At 40.7% G+C, this 23,900-nt stretch overlaps 1 protein-coding gene across 7 annotated transcripts in view; it reads left to right on the top strand.

Annotated features, from left to right (window-relative positions):
• The window catches only part of LOC142403079 (protein Hook homolog 3-like), a 131,847-nt gene that overhangs the window by 99,641 nt on the left and 8,306 nt on the right, over positions 1-23,900 (top strand). For 2 of the 7 annotated variants that reach the window (XM_075489233.1, XM_075489228.1), the window contains 9 exons: positions 186-326; positions 1,260-1,461; positions 3,712-3,849; positions 11,814-11,901; positions 12,550-12,619; positions 14,898-15,077; positions 16,680-16,767; positions 21,873-21,907; positions 22,953-23,035. In XM_075489233.1, the coding sequence (XP_075345348.1) occupies positions 186-326; positions 1,260-1,461; positions 3,712-3,849; positions 11,814-11,901; positions 12,550-12,619; positions 14,898-15,077; positions 16,680-16,767; positions 21,873-21,907; positions 22,953-23,035 (1,025 nt within the window). The remainder of the gene's footprint in view (positions 1-185; positions 327-1,259; positions 1,462-3,711; positions 3,850-11,813; positions 11,902-12,549; positions 12,620-14,897; positions 15,078-16,679; positions 16,768-21,872; positions 21,908-22,952; positions 23,036-23,900) is intronic. The other 5 variants (XM_075489229.1, XM_075489231.1, XM_075489230.1 and 2 more) reach the window with 5 other exon arrangements.

A 23,900-nucleotide genomic window follows, 5' to 3' on the forward strand; every position in this document is an offset into this window, starting at 1 on the left:
AAGAACAAGGGCAACGGATCTAGAGATTTCCCTTAATTCCTTATAGAATAATACATCAGTGTCATCGGCCTGGCTGGGTGATCTATAGTAGACTCCCACAACAACATCCACTTTATTAGTTTTTTCCCCTAATCCTTACCCAGAGGCTCTCAACCATGTCGTCCTGTTTTACTTCAATTGTACAGGTTAGAAGCTGCGAAAGACGACTATCGCATACGTTGTGAAGAACTAGAAAAGGAAATTGCAGAACTGAGACAACAGACTGAAGAGCTTAGTACATTAGCAGAAGAGGCTCAGTCTTTAAAGGATGAAATAGATATACTCAGGTAAACTACGTTCCATTAGCTTTGGGTTGTTTTTTCTTTTTTAGAATATATAAATAGTTTTAATCCACAGTAAAATCCATATAATTAAATTTAGTCTTCATTAGCTTTTGTTGTAATAGTTTTAAGGATGGATATGTATTAAAACACTTCTTAAGCAAGTAAGTAAAAGCCACTCTGTGGCCATCAAAATGATGGTTACAGATTTTGGGTGTTTACACACCCAAAATTTTGGGTGTTTACACACACCTTTAGCTTACAGATTTTGGGTGTTTGAAATTTTTGTGAAAACTTTCAAATTAGAGGATATTTTCCTAATGTTGTTTGTTTTCAATCAAGCTGTGAATTACTTAGGAGTTGGTTACAATTTTAAGTAATGATCCAATATAGAGAAAACTCTGTTTGAATGTATTATAAACTGAGCTCTGTCTTGCATTTTTGTTAAAAAGGATTCAGACTCCAAAACTATTATGGTAATCCTGTATGACTGCTTGGGAAATGGATATAATAGCTGTTAGCATAAATTTGCCATTTCCTTTTTCAGAACACATTTATCCCTGGTTATCTTAAAAAAAAAAAAGTGAAGGGCAGAAAACATTATTTTTACTCTGGTAAAGCAGTGGCTTCTGAGGATGAATTTAGAGTTGGAAGGAAATAGGTTGGAATTGTAAGAGTGTTAATTTATTTTTATTTAATATTGGAAGCAGATAAGGAAATTATAGGAAGAATTATGCCATTCAAAAGCACTTCTGATAACAGCACTTTGTGTCAACTAATGGAGGGGAGCAGAAGACAACTTGAAAACCAGGACATTTAGTAGTGTGAGAGGATGTTTGTGTTCTTGTGCTCCCTTGATGTCTGGGAATGTTTTCTACATTGATTTTTAATCTTCCAAGTACAAATTTGATACAAATGTTCAATCTCTTGTCTTCCCAGGCATTCTTCTGATAAAGTGGCCAAGTTAGAAAGCCAGGTAGAGTCATACAAAAAGAAACTGGAAGACCTGGGTGATTTGCGGCGGCAAGTGAAACTATTAGAAGAGAAGAATACGGTGTACATGCAAAACACTGTGAGCCTGGAGGAAGAACTAAGGAAAGCCAATGCAGCACGTAGCCAGCTGGAGACATACAAGAGACAGGTGAGAACATCATCAGTGCAATAATTCTCTGCATTTCTCAACATTTCTTCTTTGCAACATGGCTTATACCTCAAAGTAAAAAACCAAATAAAAACAGCTCCTTGTGTTTGCTTCTTTTGTAAATACTTCTTTCTTCCTCCCTCCCTACATTGCTTATTGGTCATTATGTCAAGTTTGTGTTACTTTTGTCAATGAATAGTCTTACCTCTCAAAAAGTAACAGGTTTATCAAATTATTCCTTATTCAAGTTCAGTAGTAGGGCTAGAATTAGAGCTTCTTTCTCAGAAAAAGCGTCCACTCTTCACTTGAACATTTCCAGCAGTGGGGAATCCACCATAGCCTTGGTAAGTTATTCTAGTGGTTAAGTAAGATTTTTTTCTTTAAGTTTCTAACCTGAATTTGTCCATCTGTGGCTAGAAAGTATACATCCTCCTTCCTCTGTATCATCCTTGTTGCGTATATGCATCAAGAAAAGTACCTTGTGTATCACCAGAGCCCTCAGGAGTGGAGAACATCTGTTTATTTTCCTGTTCCACTGAGAGGGATGTGACTATTTCTATAAAGGTGGAGGACACGTGCATATCTCCTTTTTGCATCTACAGTACATTGTACATCATTCTGAGATCCTTTTTGCAGGGCCAGCTTGAGCTCGATTTATGTGAACAGTGCCTTGTCTTTTTTCTGACTTCCCTTAACCTTGAATGGTCACACTACAGGTGTCCCTACATGTCAATCCACAGCAGAATTTTAAAAGATACAAAAACAGGCACCAAGAGCATTGCAAGCCCTGGAGTGATGTGCATCCCTCAAACTTGAAAGCTGTTTCCCTGCATTTGGCCATCTTGATAAGTAGGGCAATTAGCTTGCACCTCCCTGGGCTGATTGTTATTATAGTCCAATTGATTCCACCAGAAAAAAAACAGAACTTGGATAAGAAAGAGGCTGAAGTAACATACAATCAAAGGGAAAAGGAAATATAGAAGGAGACACTCTTTCACACACCATTAATATCTCATTTGCTCATAAAAGGAATAATTCCTCTGAATAACAGAGCACCCATTACAGTTGTGTTATCCCTGATGTTTGCATCTGATCATGCTTATTTCAATGATGATGCAGATTTTGAAAGGGGAAACTTTGTTCTTTATGTCTAAGCTGTGCATCTGCAAAGAATATCTCTTCTTCTCCCTCATTCCCAATGTTTTATGGATGAGATTTTCCAACTGAGGAGCTGATGTGTTGTATGGAACTTTACTACTGGCTGAGACTGGGATAAAGCCCAGGTCTCTCATCTGGCAGACCTGAGTTTCTTTCACTTTAACCACACTGTCTCAGAACAAACACACAGTCTGTTTGCCTTCAATGTCTATAAAGTTGGGCTCCTCTTGAATACACCTTTGAGACTAAAACATGAATGAAGAAAGTATAAATATGAAATGTCACAAATTAGTTTCCAGGAGTCCTAACTCTGTGTCCTGCTATAAGAATTAATTATATGTCTTCAGCTGAATCTTCATTCAGCTTATGTGTTTGCCAGTCAGTCTTTACTCTGTTTACTGTTTTCACACTCTGTGTTATGTTATTAACATTCTGGGATTGAGTCTACACTAGTAAAGGCTGAGAACTTTGCTGAGTTGTCTTGTGCTCACTGATCTTTTCTGCTAAGCTTTTATACTTCTCCTTTTTTAGTTTTAAAAGCTCTTTGCTAACTTACAGCTTGAAAAATATCTACTAGATTTTGTTAGGAACGTATTGCCCCTTGAAATAAAGAAAACTGACAATGAGCCTGCAGCTGAATGTTCATGTTTGTGTATTAATAAACAATAACAAATGTCTAAGCACAAGAAAATTTACCTAATTGCATGAACCGGTGCCTGACTTCTGAGTGAGGTTTGTAGAAAAAGAGATGACAAAAGGTTTCTTGAGAGTTTTTTCTTTTCCTTGGCTTCTCTGAAAGTAGGAGGATTATTCTACTATTCCTAAACTCTTTGGTTCATAGGATTATACAGCTTTTCCTGTAAATCTCACTTGTATGTAAATTTTTAAAGATACTTTACATCTTTTTGGTGTTTCTTTTATTTGTGCTAAGGCCTAGTATTTGAATTCTTTTGGCTATACTGAAACATATAACAATTGATGAAAAAGAATTTTAGACTGTCCTGTAGGTAAATATTTCACTTATTTGCCTCATGGCGCATGGTCATTAACTACTTTCTTTCATGTGTTTTCTTTTAATGTTAATAATTGCAGACAAATTACTGCTTCTTGCTCTCACAGGCAGTGGAATTACAAAACAGATTATCTGAAGAATCCAAGCAAGCTGATAAACTAGATTATGAATGCAAACGGTTGAAAGAAAAAGTAGACAGCCTCCAAAAAGAAAAAGATGTAAGTTTCATTATATTATTTTTCTAGTAGTAGTGAAAGCAACCATTTTTCCTTTATTACACAGAGCTATGGTTATCAAAAAAAGCTTTTACATTGATCTTTTTGAATTCATAAGTTCTATTTTCCACTTAAAATTTTCTAATGTTTGTGTACAAACACATTTTTAAACTTAATGTTTATATTGCATGGGGTAAAGTGACTGTATTAAAATATATGCAACAGATTTTCAAGAGGAAAAGCCCTCACATATAGTGTCTGAAGTTGTTTCTTGACCATTCACCATGAAAAGGATAATAAATGCCAAAGATAGTTGTAATGTATTCTGAAAAACTATTTAAAGTAGGTTTTTTGCGGTATCTCCCTAGAACTAAACTCGGAAGTGTTTTTTTTTCCAAAGTAATGTTCCTTGAGGTAGCATCTGCATGTTTCTCTTTGCAAAATCAAGGCCTCTGTAGCAAGAGGTTTAGGAATCTTGTAGAAGGATGTGTCCTCTATTGTGATTTCCCCTTTCTCTTGTGATCACTAATCAGTGGATTTAGTTTCTGGTGTCATCATGGATATGCAGTATAGATACCAGTTTATTATCTTCCTCTCTAAGCCACCAACAGACTGAGGTTGATTGCTCTTGCCCTCTCTTGCCAAGAATGATCCTCCATGTTTCTCTGGCATACTCTAGTTTCTTTGCCAGTTGGTTTCTGTTTGTGGATATTTTTGGAGTCTGTATATTGGCACTTTAAAGTACCACATGAAAGATGGCCAACACTTTCAGTTAGCAATTGCTCAGGCTAATTTGAAGTGTAAGTCTGTCTTTCCTTCAAGCAGAATCTTTGTAGACACTTTCATGAAGATATCCTATTTCCTGTCTAATCTTTTAATAAATTTCCAGGTCTTGCACTTTGGTAGCACTTGAGCTGAAAATTCTCAGTTATATTCTGCTCATAGGTCTTAGATTTCTGTACATTGCCAAATTTACTAAATACTATGGATACCTGTCCTTGTCATCACTTTCTTCTGCTCCTCACTCTCAAATTGGAATGGCTCACAGTAGTCTTGTTCATTTCTTGCTTTGCTTTTCTTTCCTGTTTTTTACCAGGTTGTGTTGTGTTTTCTCCCCTCCACCCCCATCCCAGATTTCAGGGGAAGTTTGTATTTTTAGCTTACCTATTTCTTGGTGGAAACCCTTTCATCTTGTATGAAGGACCTGCATTTCAAGTCATTGCAGATATGGTTTTCTGTTTTGCCACCTGGCAAGAAGTGTTGTTTTGGGGTTGCTTGTTTTTAATACATTCTTTTGAGTGAATAGGTGCCTGTAAAAACTATATCATAGCTAAAGTAGTCTCTCAGTGTTTCGGTTAGTGATTCTTAGCCTATTATTCTTTCTCAATCCCATTATTCTTTCTGTTTCTTGATTGTCACATCTTAATGTGGCATCAATGACATAGATACTGGGATTGAGTGCACCCTCAGAAGGTTTGTGGATGACACCAAGCTGAGTGGTGCAGTTGATTCACTAGAGGGAAGGGATGCCATCCAGAGGGACCTTGACAGGCTTGAGGAGTGGGCCCATGTGAACCTCATGAAGTTCAACAAGGCCAAGTGCAAGGTCCTGCACCTGGGCTGGGGCAATCCCCAGTATCAATACAGGCTGGGGGATGAAGGGATTGAGAGCAGCCCTGCGGAGAAGGACCTGGGGATATACTGGTGGATGAAAAATTGGACATGAGCTGGCAATGTGCACTCGCAGCCCAGAAAGCCAATCATAACCTGGGCTGCATCAAAAGAAGCATGGCCAGCAGGTCAAGGAAGGTGATTCTGCCCCTCTACTCTGCTCTTGTGAGACCCCACCTGGAGTACTGCATCCAGCTCTGGGGCCCCCAGCACAAGAAAGACATGGACCTGTTAGAGTGGGTCCAGAGGAGGGCCATGAAAATGATCAGAGGGCTGGAACACCTCTCCTCTGAAGAAAGGCTGAGAGAGTTGGGGTTGTTCCAGCCTGGAGAAGAGAAGGCTCTGGGAAGACCTTATTGTGGCCTTTCAATATATAAAGGGGGATTATAAGAAAGACAGAGAAAGAGTTTTTACCAAGACCTGTAGTGACAGGGCAAGGGGCAAGGGTTTTAAACTGAAAGAGGGTAGATTTAGATTGGACATAAGGAAGAATATTTTTTACAATGAGGGTGATGAGACACTGGAACAGGTTGCCCAGAGAAGTTGTGGATGCCCCATCATTGGAAGTGTTCAAGGTCAGGATGGAGGGGGCTTTGAGCAATCTGATCTAGTGAAAGATGTCCCTGCCCATGGCAGGGGGATTGGACTAGATGATCTTTAAAGGTCCCTTCCAACCCAAACCATTCTATGCTTCTATGACTAAAATTGCCCATCACAGAAAACAAGTTACATTGTGATATCTTGTCAATTATACTTTAGAGTTAGCTGTTGAACTTGTTTTTGTCCTTGTGTCTGTTCTGTCAGAGTATGATAGTATGTGATTGATATCTTTAATAATATTCTGTCTTGGAGTTTTCTATATATGTTGTGTTGGCTGATAGATACCCATGCAATTTGATGAGTTAACTTTTTCTTCAGTATCTGCCACAAGCACTTCTACCACTGATTGCAGCCCTAGTGCTTTTTCTGTTCCTCAAAGTACTTCTTTTCTGTGCCTGTAACTCTTGTCTTTCTGCTACCTGACATTTCAACTTCTCAGCTGCCTGTTTCTCTTGTGATCTTTCAGGTTTAAAATATTCTTGCTTTCCAGTAATCAACTTCAAGGTATTTTCTGGCTGCCAGTATCAAACTCCGCAGTGTTCCCTGCTGAGTGGCTCTTTTTACTGCAATGGTAAAACCAATCCAAGCTTTATAATCTAAGGGTTTTGTGAAATGGCTGTTCACACAATCAGCATGCCCACTATATTCAGGTTGAACCAACAGTTAAACCAGAACTAACGATGCAAGGTTCAGACAACACAAGCCCCTGATGCACCTCACCAAAGTGCTGTTTGCCAAAGGGATCACAAGTCCTGAATCCATTTGGGTTGACTTGTGTCTGGTGTGAGCAGCTACCAGCCAACACAACTCTGTACTTACACAGAGCTAAGGGCTGTCCTAGAACTCTTAGTGACATGGGACACATCCTAGTTCTAGAGCAGACTACCACTTTGATTTTTATATAAATTGTCACCCTCTTCTCTTATGTTGGAGTCCTGGGATCCTTTTGGGCTACTAACCTGGTGCTACATGTAGCTTCTTTTCCTTTGCCTTACTGGCAAATGGGAGCATACAGGCCTGACTCTACAAGAGTCAACGTATCTACACTCCAGGATGGTCCAGTACTGTTCTTCAGTTGTCTTTGGACTGAGCCTGAAACAACAAGTTTCCTTCCATGTCTGAAGTGCTCAGATGATGGCAAAGCCAGTGACACAGATCAGGAGGAGGAAGTGGAACTGCTGTCTAACCTCCCACTGTTGGAAAAGCGACAGTGTCAAGTTACTGTAGTTCATCTGTTGTGTTGACTCTGTATATCCCCCAGCTACCTTACATTTCCCTCCTCTTGTCTAGTGAATCTTACTTTCCTTGGTAAGGGAAAAGTAGCCTATGGTATTTTAGCTCACTTGCTTTTCCCTTGGAGCCAACTATGCGTGAGGGGAAAAGGAAGACAGGTGAGTGGTCTGAATGGATGCTGTTTGCTATCTGGTATCTGAAGTTTGCGTCATGAATATCTTGATTTGTGACAGGAACAGAACACAAAATCAACAAAATGGAGCTTAAGCGGGGTCACCTCCAGCACTTGTATGTAGCAAGGAAGTGCCTACAAGGCACCATTATGGAGAAATCCCTCAAACACTTTCTAGGATGTCAATATGCTGGGATGCCTCTCTGAAGTGCCTGTACACTAATGCACACAGTATGGGGAATAAACATGAGGAGTTAGAGATCTGTGTGTAGTTGCATGGCTACAATCTTGTTGGGATCACAGAGACATGGTGGAATGGCTCCCATGACTGGAGTGTTGCAATGGAGGGACACAGGCTCTTCAGGAAGGACAGGCTGGAAAGAGAGCAGCTGGAGTGCTTGGAGCTCTGCCTGGTGATGGATAAGGAGCCACCTGAGAGCTTATGGGTAAGGATTATAGAGAAGGTAGATATGGGTGACACTGTAGTGGGTGTCTGCTATAGGCCACCTGACCAGGAAGAACAAGTGGATGAGGCCTTCTACAGACTACTTGAAGTAGCCCCACATTTGCAGGCCCTGGCCCTCGTGGGGGACTTCAGCCACCCCGATATCTGCTGGAGGGACAACACAACAGGGCATAAGCAATCCAGGCAGATCCTGGAGAGCATCAACGACAACGTCCTCATCCAAGTGGTAGAGGAGCCAAGGAGGAGAGGTGCTTTGCTGGACCCCATACTCACCAACAAGGAGGGCCTTGTTAGAAATGTGAAGGTCAAAGGCAGCCTTGGCTGCAGTGACCATGAGATGCTAGAGTTAAGGATTCTGAGGGGAGGGAGCAGGGCAAAAAGCAAGATCAGAAGCCTGGACTTCAGGAGAGCAGACTTTGGCCTCTTCAAAGATCTGCTTGGAAGAGTCCTGTGGGATAAGGCCCTGAAGGGAAGAGAGGCCCAAGAAAGCTGGTTACTATTAAAGGATCACTTCCTCCAAGCTCTAGAGAGCTCCATTCCAACGAGTAGGAAGTCAGGCAAAAGTGGCAGGAGGCCTACATGGATGAATAAGGAGCTCCTAGCCAAACTCAAACACAAAAAGGAAGCCTACAGAGGGTGGAAGCAAGGATGGGTAACCTGGGAGGAATACAGAAACATTGTCCAAGCATCTAGGGATGAGATTAGGAAAGCCAAAGCCCACCTGGAATTGAATCTGGCTAGGGATGTCAAAGGCAACAAGAAGGGCTTCACTAAGTACATCGGTGAAAAAAGAAAGACTAGGGAAAATGTGGACCCACTGCTGAATGAGACGGGGGACCTGGTGACACAGGACATGAAAAAAGGCTGAGGTACTGAATGCCTTCTTTGACTCAGTCTTTCCTGGCAAGACCAGCCTTCAGGAATCCCAGGTCCCAGAGACCAGGGGGAAAGTCTGGAGCAAGGAAGATATACCCTTGGTGGAAGAGGATCAGGTGAGGGACTACTTAAGCAACCTGGACATACGTATATCCATGGGCCCTGATGGGATGCACTCATGAGTGCTGAGCGAGCTGGCATATGTCATTGTGACCCACTCTCGATAATCTTTGATTGATCATGGTGACTGGGAGAGGTGCTGAGGGCTAGAGGAAAACAAATGTCGCTCTGTTGTGAGTTAACCCTGCTAGGCAGCTAAGAACCACACACCTGCTTGTTTACTCCCCCTGCAGTGGGATGGGGAAGAGAATCAGAAGGTTAAAAGTGAGAAAGCGTGTGGGTCGAGATAAAGACAGTTTAATAGGGAAAGCAAAAGCCACGCACACAAGCAAAGCAAAATAAGGAATTCATTCACACCTTCCCATCAGCAAGCAGATGTTCAGCTGTTTCCAGGAAAGCAGGGGTTCATCACGCATAATGGTTACTTGGGAAGACAAACACCATAACTCCGAACATCTCCCCTTCCTCCTCCTTCCCCACAGTTTTTATTGCTGAGCATGATGTCATATGGCAGGGAATATCCTTTTGGTCAGTTGGGGTCAGCTGTCCCAGCTGTGTCACCTCCCAACTTCTTGTGCACCCTCAGCCTACTCGCTGGTGGGGCATTGTGAGAAACAGAAAAGGTATTGATGCTGTGTAAGCACTGTTCAGTAATAACTAAAACATGGGGAATTTATCAAAACTGTTTTGGTCATAAATCCAAAACACAGCACTATACCAGCTACTATGAAGAAAATTAATGGTAGCCCAGCCAAAACCAGTACACACTCCTACCTTCAAGTAGGGCAAGAAGGAGGACCCAGGGAACTACAGGCTGGTCAGCCTCACCTCCATCTCTGTGAAGGTGATGGAGCAGCTAATCCTGGAAACCATTTCCAGGCACATGAAGGACAAAAAAAATCATCAGGATTAGTCAGCATGGCTTCACCAAGGGGAAGTCATCCTTGACCAACTTGATAAGCTTCTGTGATGAAGTGACTGGCCTGGTGGATGAGGGGAGAGCAGTGGATATTGACTACCTTGACTTCAGGAAGGCCTTTGACACTGTCTCCCATAAGATCCTCTTAGAGAAGCCGTATGGGCTGGATGAGCAGACAGTGAGGTGGATTGAAAATTGGCTGAATGGCTGGGCCCAGAGGGTGGTGATCAGTGGCACAAAGTGCAGTTGGAGGCAAGTCACTAGACGTGTACCCCAGGGGTCGATACTGGGGCCAATAGTGTTTAACCTCTTCATTAATGATCTGGATGATGGGGCAGAGTGTACCCTCAGCAAGTTTGCTGGTGACACAAAAGTGGGAGGAGTAGCTGATATGCCAGAGGGTCATGCTGTCATCCAGAGGGACTTCGACAAGCTGGAGAAATGGGCTGACAGGAACCTCATGCAGTTCAACAAGGGGAAGGGCAAAGTCCTGCCCCTGGAGAGGAACAACCCCCGGCACCAGTACATGCTGGGGGCCACCCAGCTGGAAAGCAGCTTGGCAGAAAAGGACCTGGGGGTCCTGGTGGACACCAGGTTGAACATGAGCCAGCAACGTGCCTGTATTGGGTCTGGCTGGGATAGACTTAACTTTCTCCATCGCAGCCCTCATAGTGCTGTGCTTTGTATTGGTAGCTAGAACAGTGTTGATAACACACCAATGTTTTGGCTACTGCTGAGCAGAGCTCCCACAGCATCAAGGCTGTCTCTCCAAACTCCCCCCCACAAAGGCCAGTAGGCTGGGGGTGGGCAAGAGGTTGGGAGGGGACATAGACAGGACAGCTGACCCAAACTGACCAAAGAGATATTCCATACTATATGATGTCCTGTTCAGCAATAAAAACTAAGAGAAAGGAGGAGGAGGAGGGGGCATTCGTTATTAAGGCGTTTGTCTCCTGAAGCAACCACTGTGCGTACTGAGGCCCTACTTCCCAGGAAGTGACTGGACATTGCCTGCTGATGGGAAGTAGAGAATAATTTTTGTTTGTTTGTTTCCTTTGCTTCCGTGCACAGCCTTTGCTTTTCTTATTAAACTGCCTTTATCTCAACCCATGACTTTTTAATCTTATTTTCTCCCCTCTGTCTCGCTGAGGAGGGGAGTGAGAGAGTGGCTTGGTGGGCACCTGGCAGCAGCAAAAAGGGTAAATGGTATCCTGGGATGCATTAGGAGGAGTGTTGCTAGCAGGTCGAGGGAGGTGATCCTTCCTCTTTATTCAGCACTGGTGAGGCCACGCCTGGAGTCCTGTGTCCAGTTCTGGGCTCCTCAGTACAAGAGAGATATGGAGCTACTGGAGGGTGCAAAGAGGATAGAGCCAGGCTCCTTTCAGTGGTGCCTAGTGACAGGACAGGAGGCAATGGGCACAACCTGAAACACAGGAGGTTCCGTCTGAACATCAGGAAACACTTTTTTACTGCGAGAGTGACTGAGCACTGGAACAGGTTGTGTAATTTCCATACTTGGAGATGTTCAAAAGCTGTCTGGACGTGGTCCCAGGTAACCGGCTCTAAGTGGCCCTGCTTGATCAGGAGCATTGGACCAGATGACCTCCAGAGGTCCCTTCTAACATCAACCATTCTGTGATTCTGTGACTTTTGTAAGCTTATATTCTGATATCTTTAGCCCAACAAGTGTAATATGCAGCAGCAAACCTTCTTAAAGTACTGCTGTTTCCAGGAAGTAGTTGGTCTTTATTCTATTCTGAAAGAAGTTGAAATGCCTTGACATGAAAATCATCTCTTGAGTTGCGTGTAAATTCTTTAAGTGTTGATGCTATGCCTTGTGGCAATCTGCTTAGTGTTAAGGATGTATTTGTAGTGCCAAGGCTAATATTATTGTTGTTCCTATTATTCAGAGATTAAGAGCAGAAAGAGATTCTTTAAAAGAAACTATTGAAGAGCTCCGATGTGTACAAGCACAGGAGGGTCAACTCACCACTACAGGTAAGAGACAATAAAGGAGGTTAAATATATCTTTTCTAAAGTGCACAGAGATCTTCCAGAGAATACTGAATATGTTTTTATTTAGCAGATAATAAACCTAAAATTCAGCTAAAGTCAAAAACCACTTTTGGTATTACTTTGTTTTCAAATGCATATGAACTCATGAAACTTTCAGTTTGACTGAAATTTTTCATGTTTAGTCTCTTCCCAAATATGGTGGGTTTAGAAAATGTTTCTCCCTACCCCAGGAATTTGATTTCTTAATAGTCATGCTCAACATCTCTCTCATCTCCAAAGAATATTATGTAACAATTTCCTGATGCCTACATGATTGTTCATATGCTGCAATTTATTTCCATGTGTTACGTTGCACAGCTTTGTAATTCTTATATAAACCAATCAGTAAACCATCCACCACAAAATCACTTCTCCAGAATGGGTGAAAATAGGAACAGTGATTGTTCTCCAAATTGTGTTGTGCTTGTCTTTCCTTCTTGCTAGAGGCCTAACATTTGTATTATTTCCCAATTACTCAAAAGCATTACTCTAAATCTATCAACTTGTAGAACAAAGTTTATTCCTGGTCTTTTAAAAGAAAGTTACTGTTCTTCCTGGTAAACTTTATATCTCTTTCTTTTCCTGACACAGCACTGATGCCCCTGGGAAGCCATGAACCTTCAGACAGTCTAGCAGTGGAAATTGTTACTCCTGAAATCAAGTAAGTTAACTCATATTTTTATTCTGCCTAAGCCTTAGAATGTGCACATAAATGACCATTCCCATCTGGTTTTCAGTGTTTGAAAAATTCTAAGATTTGTGTTTTTTCTTCTCCTTCCCTTTGGATTTCCATACAACAGCACCCTTTATGCTTATAGACAAGATTCACTTGACCTCTCTCAAGTTTGTCTTGTTTCAAAAGGAGAAACAAAGAAACCCTTCATCCTCAAGCTGGGTTTCTCTTCCTGCAAAGAATTCATACAATTGCAACTTCTTATGTGCTTTAACAGACAAAAATATTTGTAACAATGGGATATATTGTTATTGTATTGGGAAAAAACATTAAAATTGTCAAAATGAAGAATAGATTTTAAAATGCATTTTCATCATGGCATTAGAACAGCCATGCACTATTAGAAAGAAAGTGAAGGGACAGGACTGAAAATCACTATGGTTTAAGATAATGCAGTCTGTGTTTAGCCTTGCCAGAGTGCCTGGTATCACTGTAACTTGAAGTCATTAAGGGCCATTCACATCTCAGAAGTCTGCAAGCTCTTTAGGAGCTCATTTTTTCCTCTGCAAATGTTGGTACAACTATTTCAACATTTGGAAAGCTGCATATGGGTTTGAGAAACTTTTTAGAGTACTTAAATGATATCTTGCTAGGTAAGTAATAACAGAAACAAGTTGTTTCTTTTCCAGCTGCATTGCTGTGCATTGCTACAAGAGTAGTTCCTTTTAGTTTTGTTCTCTAGCAGCAGAGAAGGAGAGTAATGCTTTGAGGCAGTATTACAAAAGTAGGGGGTTATTGCATGAACATTCAAATGATTTGCATAGGAGAGAACAGGATCCTAAATGCTGTAAATACCCAGGCACGGCCATATAGAGTTCACTGCCTCTTTACCTTCAGCAGCTCCAGAAGCTGGATTTCAGACTAACATACATCTATGCTGGCTGTCTGGAGGTGCTAAACTTGGCCTCCTTGCTTACTTCAAAAAGATGGACAGTAGCAGTGGTTGAACTGGGAAGACTGCTTCTTCCTGATCTACAGAGCTGGGCTGCTGCCACTGCTTTCAATGAAGTGTGAAGGTTGCAGGAGGCCTCTGTCGTTGGTGGGAGGGGGCTCCCACCCATAGGAACAGCTACTGCTGCTCTCCTATCTTCTCCATGACAACAGAGTTTGGGTCTCTCCACTGTAAGCTAGCAAAAAGATTATCTGGCCATTCAGACAAGATTTTCTGTTCAACCATCTTTTCTCATCTCATAGAGAAAAATTGCAGACTGGGCGAAAGTGTTTCTTTCACAAGGTGGATTCAGTCTATGGGCTGTTGGTTGGACTTGTTCTAAATAAACAAGTTAAGTGACTGTTGTGGGTTGACCCCAGGCAGCAGCTAAGCACCCACACAGCTGCTCTCTCACTCTCCCAGGACCTGCCCCAAAGGGACAGGGGAGAGTATAGGAAGAGCAAAACCAAGAAAACTCATGGGTCAAGACAGTTTAACAGGTGAAGGAAAGAGGGAAAAAAACACCAAGTGGAGCAAAGGCAATCACTCACCACCTCCCACAAGCAGACCAATGCCCAACCAGTCTCCGAACAATGGCCACCTTGGAAGCCAAAAAAAAACCCCCACCGCCTTCTTCCTCTACCCCAGTTTTTATTGCTGATCATGACGTTATATGGTATGGAATATCCCTTTGTCCAATTCAGGTCAACTGTCCCAGCTGTGTCCTCTCCCAACCTCTCGCCCACCCCCAGCTTACTCGCTGGGCTGGAGCAGAGTGGGAAAAAAAGAAAACCTTGACTCTGTGCAAGCACTGTCCAGCAATAGCCAAAATATTAGTGTGTTATCAACACTGTTTTAGCCACAAATCCAAAACACAGCACTATATGGGCTTGTATGAAGAAAGTTAACTCCATCCCAGCCAGACTCAATACAGTGACATTCATGGGGGCTGCGAGGGGGAAGACCAAGAGGAGGGAAGTGACTTGCCCAGGTTCATGCAGTAGTTTATTGATAGCTAAGTTTACAACCTGTATCCTTTGATACCCTGATACCCGGCTCTGCTTACTACCCATCAGTCTGTCTGACCTTGTTCTCAGATCTAATCTGGGCCCTCAGGCAATGTTCCTCTTCTGTGTTTTGTACAATTGCAGCTTCTTTAATCACGTTTGAATTTGGAGATCAAGAGTCAATTGTAGTTTCATCTATTTCTAAAGCTGGTAAAGATCTTTATGTTATCTTTACACATCCTATGGTAAACTGTTTTATTCTTTATAGAGAATGGCAAGCTTCTTCTAGTAGATTTTATTTGTTTAGGGAGAAACTCATTCGCCTTCAGCATGAGAATAAGATGTTAAAGCTGAACCAAGAAGGTTCTGACAATGAAAAGATCACCTTGTTGCAGAGCTTGCTCGATGGTACAAATTTACGGAAGAATGAATTGGAGACAGAGAACAGGTAAGGAAGTATTGTTCTCTGTTCCAGTGACTTTCCTAACAATGCCATACACTTCTGTCTTAGCAGACTGTTGTCAGGGCTAAGTTCGTCATGTAAAAAAATGTGGTTAGCCCTATCAAAAAGTATCTCAACCAGCCTGTGAGTCTACTCAGTCATTCAATGCTGTTCCAGTATCTGGAGCCTGCAGTGTGGGCTGAAGAATTCTGTAATAGATTGCAATTGGAATGATGCAAAGGCTCACAAAAGGAACCATGTATTACTTCAGCTTCTCCTTCTGTAAAGCAAGTGTAACAAAAAGAATCCCTTATCTTCCCTGCTACCCATTCATTCCCTGTACATTTTCCATCTTCCCTTCTGTTTCCTATTTTGTTCTTTAAAAGTATGTTCACAGGTGTTAGAGCTGCTGTCAAGATGATCTAGATTTTGTAAAACTGAGTATTTTATGAAAGTTTAGGGTGATAAAAACTTTTCCATGATTTTATATACTGAATTTTCTCTTACTGTAGTATGCAGTAGGTTTTAGCTGTCTTGCTTCATCCACAGAATACTGTGATCAGTGAGGACAAAGTCAGCAGAAAGAATCTTAGACCAGTCACAGCCAGTTCCAGCTGGCTCTGCAGCAGACCCACCACAGGCCAAAGCTGAGCCAATCAGCAAAGTTGGTGGTACCTCTGTGAAAACATATTTAAGAAAGGGCAAAAACGCCGGACATGCAAAGGAAGAGAAAAAAGAGTGAGAAACAGCAGTGCGAACACCAAGGTCAGAGAAAGAGGAGGTGCTCCAGGCATCGGAGCAGTGATTCCCCTGCAGCCCATGGAGGACCTCATGCTGGAGCAGTTGGATATTTCCTGAAGGAATTGCAGCCCATGGAGAACCCATGCTGGAGCAGATTTTTCCTGAAGGACTGCAGTCTGTGGAAGGACTCACGCTGGAGCAGGGAAAAAGTGTCAGGAGGAAGGAGCAGCAGAGAGGAACTGTTATGGACTGACTGCAACCCTGCATTCTCCATGTCTCCTGTGCCGCAGGTCCTTCAGGGAATATCCACCTGCTCCAGCATGGGGTCCTCCATGAGGCTGCAGTGTGGATATCTGCTCTGGCATGGTCCTCTCCACAGGCTTCAGGGAATACCTGGTCCACTGTGGTCCTTTCCACTAGCTGCACGGGAATATCTGCTCTGACACCTGGAGCACCTCCTCTCCCTCCTTCTTCTCTGACCTTGGTGTCTGCAGAATTGTTTCTCACACTTTTTTTCCTCACTCCCAGGCAGTGTTTTGCCCTTTCTTAAATATGTTTTCTCTGAGGTGCCACCAGCTTCTCTGATTGGCTCAGCTTTGACCAGTGGTGGGTCCATTGCAGAGCCAGCTGGAACCGGCTGTGTCCAGCACAGGACAGCCCCTGGCTTCTTCTCACAGATGCCACCCCTGCAGCCCCCCTCCCCCCGCTACCAAAACCTTGTCACATAAACCCAATGCAATTTTGAATAAAGAAATAGTGTTGTATCTCTTGCACAGATGTCCTGATAATGCTGAACACTAAACATCTTGGATTTCATCATGCTGTAATTCATTGTTTCTGAAAAATAAAGTTTTATCTATTTCCTAGGCTGGTAAATCAGAGACTGCTAGAAGTACAGTCCCAGGTTGAAGAACTACAGAAGTCTTTGCAGGAGCAAGGTTCAAAAGCTGAAGATGTAAGTAGAAATGTATGTAAAACTTGTGTTCAAGTAATTGCTATTATCCTACCTTTCAGCTTTACATAATATCTCCGGCTTGTTACATCATGAAGAAATAATGCAGATGGAGATTTCTGGTAGCTTTCCATATGTGCTGTTATGGCCTTACATTTAAACTGTATTTTTCTCAATGAGAAATGTAAAATGAAATGTTTGTCTAGAATAAAAAAAAAACCCTTTCTTTGTAGAAAAGGAATTAAATAATTTTTTTCCCTTCAGTGTGTCCATTCCAGTAGTAAACTCAGCATTATTTAAAAATCTGTAATTAGAATAGAGACATTTATAGGAAATTAAGGATACATTGATTTTCCATTTCTTAGTAAAATATCCCAAAGTATTTTTGTTTAACAGTTCTTCATGGTAGTAAATACCTTTCTTGCCAGTGGAAACCCAGTAATTGCTGATATAAATGTGTAACTCTAATGCAAGATGTCATGCAAGCCAAAACTAAAAAAGTCAAATGAGCAGTCCTTTGACACAGTGCAATATTTTCTATTTCTGTATACCTAGATACTGTACATTTTAATATTTAAAATAAAGACATTGTCACAGGGTTAGTGTGGGAACACAAATTCTAATCTTCCACTGAAAATTTTATTTGCCACCTCTCTTATTTGAGAGTAGAAGCTATAGAACTGTCCTGAAAGCAGTGATTTCCTATTTAGAAAAATGTTCTTAAGAAATAACTTATAATCCATTTTAAAATGGGTCTATACTATTATGTCATTCCATGATATTCTTTGCTATCTTGGTTACAGGTCAAAACCAAATTTTTCAGGGTGATTAAAATCTGGATATACTCCTTGCATGTTTTGTGGTAAACAGACTCAACAGAATCTTTGATCTTTGGCATCCTTAACAGGAGCACCATTTAATAGTGTCCAGTTGAGTGGAACCCTTATTACTAACACTATCACTATTATTTTGGTGTAGGAAGTCTCAAAAAGCCCAACCCAACTGATACTGATTCTGTTATCCATGTACGAAAGGCTGAGAAATCTTAGGGCTTCCTCAGCAGTGCAACAGCCTAAGTAATTCAGTCAGCTAAGTCTCCACCTTTCTCATGCTCTCATAAACATTCCTGCCTTGTTAGCCCAGTGAGATCAGAGCACTGATATTTTGGTATTGGCATGAAGAATAACACAACTTTACTGACATGCTGTTAATCTCTCAGAAAAAGGATCTTTGTTGCTCTCAGCTCCACTCTGGCAAGAAGAGTTGTGGGAGCTGAAGGCAAATCATGGTCCCACTGAAAATCAAGAGGAAAACCTCTGTTTACTTCAGTGGAGTCAGGATTTCACCCTGTCTTGTCAAGGAATGCATTTAAATATGCTTGAAATTAAGGATTAGTGAATACAGACAGAGGAATTTTTAGCAGTTCCATTTGACAAGTTTGATTGTAATATTGCTAAATTTAACATTCGCCTGAAAACTTCTGATGATATTTCTTAAAACACACCTAGCCTATTATATTTATGTACCAGAAAATGAAACTTCACTTTTACAGTTTAGAAACCCAGAGAAAGCATTTATTGAAAAGACACGTCATGTTTTTTCTCATGAGTTTTGTTATTTTCAGCAGTTGACATATAAAGCTTTGTTTTGTGATTTACTTTTTGAGCAATGTGTTTATGAAAGCTATTCTCAGATGTGGAGAGTATTGTAAATAATCTCAGTCTAATCAAATATACCTTTATTTATTGTAATTTTAAATCTGGCCCTGTTTGAGGCTTTGGTTTAGACAGTGATTTAAGATATGTCTACAGTGTGCTTAAAGGACTGACTACAGCCCATGTAGGTATAATCCAAGCTGGTTTGGGTTCTGCTAGTAGCAAGACCATGCCAGCACAGGTTTTCACATGGAACTGTACAGCCTGCTGTGGGTACCAGGCAGAGCTGAAGCTCATGATGCACCAGCTGCATTCCTAGCTTCAGTATAAATTTGACCACACCAGCAGTGATATATAGGCACTACCCCCATGGACCTATCTTGTTGGATTCTGAATATTTGCCTACATGTACTCTTAAATGAGCAGAAAAGGAAATGTAGAATCATAAAATACTTAAAGTTGGAAGGTACCTTTAGGGGTCTGGATGTCTGGTCCATCTTCCTACTCAAAGCAGGGGCTAACCTGTTAAACCTGTTAGGGGACATCAGGCCAGATCCATCAGCCCGAGAGACATGAAGCTGCCATAGCTCCATGTCTCCAGGTCCAACCAGTAGTGAGGCTAAAGATGTATTCCCAGTAAGCACAAGCACACAGAGCACACATATATACCACATATACACATATACACATGGCTGGCCACACAGATCACAGACAGACACACAGAGCACTCACATGAACACAGACAGCACCAATGGCCTCATCCTGCTCCCCTCTCTGGCTGAGCAGGATAGAGGTCCACTAGTGCAAATATATGCATATAAAAGATAAGATTATTCTTTAATAATATATATATAGAAATGTAATAACAACAACAATAATAATAATAATAATAATAATGATAAATTGTAATGAAAAGGAAAACAATGAGAGAGAGAGAGGAACAAAACAAAGGAAAAAAAAACCAAGTGATGCAATCACTCACCACCTGCTGACCGATGCCCAGCCAGTCTCCGAGCAGCGATCGCTACCCCCGGGCCAACTCCCCCCAGTTTATATACTGAGCATGACATCATATGGTATGGAATAGTCCTTTGGCCAGTTTGGATCAACTATCCTGGCTGTGCCCCCTCCCAGCTTCTTTTGCACCTGGCAGAGCATGGGAAGCCGAAAAGTCCTTGATGAGTGTAAGCATTACTTAGCAACAACTAAAACATCAGTGTGTTATCAACATTATTCTCATCCTAAATCCAAAACACAGCACTATACCAGCTACTAGGAAGAAAATTAGCTCTATCCCATCTGGAACCAGGACACCTCCTACCCTCTTTATTCATAGTGTAAAAGACAATCCAACTTTGAACTAAATAAACAGCACAACCCAGGAATGTGGTTTAAAATTATATTTTGAAGTCGTTAAACTCCAACTAAAAATTTTCTTGGATTGCATACAAATTTTCTGTATTTACTTTGTGTTTAAACTTTTCTTGAAAAAATATGTAAAGGAAGAACAATGAATTAATTTTGTTGATGATTTTATTTTATGTTGTGATAGCACTTTGGAGTATCAGTCACAGACTAGGACTCCACTATAACGGGTACTGGACAAATGCAAACCAAAAAGGCAGTCTCTGAGTTAAATAACCAATATTTTAAGTCTTTTATTTAAACTGTGTTAAAATAACACCAATTCAGAATCTCTCGACCAGAATACATCTATCTCTACATGTTGATTGCAGCCCAACAGACTACCTATTTTCTGCTGCTTTTTACTCTTGTGGTTTAACCCGGAGAGGCAGCTAAGCACCACACAGCTGGTTGCTCACTCCCCCCCAGTGGGATGGGGGAGAGAATCAGAAGGGTAAAAGTGAGAAAACTCGTGGGTTGAGATAAAGACAGTTTAATAGGGAAAGCAAAAGCTGCACGTATAAGCAAAGCAAAATAAGGAGTTCATTCTCTCCTTTCCATTGGCAGGCAGGTGTTCAGCCATCTCCAGGAAAGCAGGGCTTCATCACACGTAACAGTTACTTGGGAAGACAAACGCCATCACTCCGAACGTCCCCCCTTCCTTCTTCTTCCCCCAGTTTTTATATTGCTGAGCATGACATCATATGGTATGGAATATCCCTTTGGTCAGTTGGGGTCAGCTGTCCCAGCTGTGTCCCCTCCCAACTTCTTGTGCACCCCCAGCCTACTTGCTGGTGGGGTGGGGTGAGAAGCAGAAAAACCCTTGACTCTGTGTAAGCACTGCTCAGCAATAACGAAAACATCCCTGTGTTATCATCACTGTTTTCAGCACAAATCCAAAACATAGCCCCATACTAGCTACTATGAGGAAAATTATCTCTATCCCAGCCAAAACCAGTACAGCTACTAATGGCACTTCAATGTTAAAATTACGTTTCATAACAGCAATTGCTTTTCTTTGAAATTCTGGTTTGAGTATGATGTTTGCATATGCGTGAAAGTGGAAAAGCATTCATATACTTGAACACAGTATGGATAATTTTTACTAGCTTTCCTAAACTCTCCAGAATATGTGACAGGATGAAACTGTTAATGAGAACAGAGAAGTAAGAAAAATGTGCATGTCTGGAAAAAAATGCATAGCTTTAAGCTTTTCTGTTCATGAGTTACTAAATAGTTTCTTCTGTTGGTTGCTGTTTTGTTTTATGCTAATATGTCATCTCTGTTTCCTGGCATGGGTTTCTGCTCAAGGCTATTGTGAGTATGGCTTTCTGTTTACTTAACACTACTTTTTCTTTATAGGCATTTATGGTTTTGATTTTAAAAGATGCTCACTGTATATAAAGTGAGTTTATGATTAAACCAAAATTTACTTTGAAGCTCCCCACCACCATCACCCCTGCCAAGAGCTTATTCAAATGTGACTTAGCCAGAAATCAGAACACCATAAGGTGTATTATATTTACGTATTTCTAGGCAAAGATGTAAAAACAGAGAAAAGCAGAGCAATTGAGGATAAAATTTCTGCTGTGCTCTGGTCAGTGGCACTCCATCTAATTTTTGTGGGGACAGAATTTTACCTCAAGTCTTTATGTGAATTTGCTTTGATGCATTGGACAGCTCTTCAAGCAAATTTTCCACTATTTAATTTTAAATAAATTTGTTGAGTCTAATCTACAAAAGTACTGAATCACAAAGCAATGAAAACAACTGAAATATAATTTTGTCATTAATGGATCTCTCATATATTGATCCAATTCCAAGAAAATATTTGTGAAGTTATAAGGCATTCTGATTTTGGTAAAGTCCACAGCTATCAAGGAAAGGACAACTACAGAAAACTGCTATACAATTATGACCTAAAAATGGGTGAAATTAAATGGCTGTGTTCTGGTTATAATTGTGAAGTTATATATTTTAATATAACTGCAATTATACTAAGCACCATAACGTATTAAAATAACTGACACATTTAACTTTCTATTTTAGTTGCTGCTTCTGCAAAAGAAACTTGAAGAGCATCTGTAAGTAATAAAACTTTCCATATTTTGCTTGCCATATGAAATTATCTGCTTTCCATATGCTTAGCAGGTGCTTAGCCATTAACAGCAGTGGGAAGGCAGTAGTGCATTTGAAAGATATCTAAAAGAAGAGAAATGCAGATAGCTCAGGAATATGTAGAGAATCTGTTACTGAGGCATTATTTTCATTTCTTATGGAAAGCCTTTGCCAAATTAAAAGGAGTTATGAAAGAGCCACCATTTTCTGGTGGTTAGAAAACTTGATTTAAAATTGTGTAAAGCTTAAGTTAAGAGGAATAATTAATTTTGTTCTGAGGAAAACAATTTAATATAAACAATATTTACATTTTTACATTTTAGTATACATTATGGACTGAAAGATAACATTTTATTGAGTGTGATCTTTCTGTTCTACTATTTCTGCACTGCTCTTAATTTTACACTTTTTTAAAACTGCAAGTTTTACTTAAAGAATTGTTCGCTTGTTAACTGGCTTACTAGAAAGTATAGTCTCTCTAGAACTTGGGGGGGGTGTAAGCCTTTCTTCCCAAATCTTATCACAGCTATTGATATTATACACTTCAAACATGCTTTGTACAATTTCTTATAAATTCTAAAGTAAGTATATAAGTCTGGGCTGAGAATGGAGCTATCTGGTTTTATAACTCTGCATAGGGTTAGGGTTAAGGTTAGGGTTAAATACCCTAGAGGTATTTAAAAGACATGTAGATGTGGTGCTTAGGGACATGGTTTAGTGGTGGACTTGGCAGTGCTAGGTTAACGGTTGGACTCGATGATCTTAAAGGTCTTTTCCAACCTAAACAATTCTATGATTCTATGATACATGGTAGTGCTTTTTAGTATATTTTATAAACATTCCCATAGACATTGACCCACTTGTCATTTGTCCTCATGCCTCACAGCCAAGTCAACTATACTCCCAGAAATATACCATACTCTGAGGGTTTGGGTTTTTTTATCACTTAATGTTCATTCAGGAGGATAAGAGTATTGGAAAAATAATATGTGCTTTTATGGTTTGTAACAGCGAGAAGCTCCATGAAGCTAACAATGAGCTACAGAAGAAACGAGCTATTATTGAGGATTTGGAACCAAGATGTAATAACAGTTGTGAGTTTTCTGATATGCACTCCATTTCTTTTAACTGTAAAATGTTTTGCATGCAGGGAATGATCTTTAATTAATATTTCATTTAATATCTATAAAAGCTGTAAGAAAAACAAAATGTGTTTCAAGTGGTAGTGGTATGTGCGATGTTAATTATTCTGAAAGCTCTAATGACCAAAAACATGCTACTAATTCTTGAGATGCAGCAGATCACATTTTAGAGCCCACTGTGGCAAAGAATGATCATCTGTCATTTAAACTCAGTTGTTCACAACTGTTGTTTTCTGAAAATAGTATTATGTCTTCTAACATCTTATGTTTAAAGGTCCTTGTTGCCACCTCCATGTTATTTTAACTCCCAATATGTTACATCAATATGTTTTCAGATTACAGAGTGGAATTGTGCTATAACTTGAGAAAGTTTTTGGACACTGGTCAATGAGAATGTAGCTTTTGGGCCATTTTGGTCATATCACAGCAAGACCTCAGCACCCAGTTGTAAACGACTGAAGGGTACATCACTGATGGCTACAGCATTTGCCTTTTTTATACTGACTAGTCTTGGTAAATAATACATTGTCTCTTACTTTTGTCAAGTAGCAATGTCAGCTTCTCTTGGAAGCACCAAAGCAATTCTATTCATTAAATGGTCTGGGAAGACTGAAATATCATTTTGGTATTCATTAGAAGAATCATAGAATCATTTAGGTTGGAAAAGACCCTTAAGATCATTGAGTCCTAACACTACCAAGTCCACCACTAAACCATGTCTCTAAGCACCACATCTACATGTCTTTTAAATACCTCCAGGGATGGTGACTCAACCACTTCCCTGGGCAGCCTGTTCCAATGCTTGATAACCCTTTCA

Source organism: Mycteria americana, assembly GCF_035582795.1.
Source record: "Mycteria americana isolate JAX WOST 10 ecotype Jacksonville Zoo and Gardens chromosome W unlocalized genomic scaffold, USCA_MyAme_1.0 Scaffold_33, whole genome shotgun sequence".
Lineage (NCBI taxonomy): Eukaryota > Metazoa > Chordata > Aves > Ciconiiformes > Ciconiidae > Mycteria > Mycteria americana.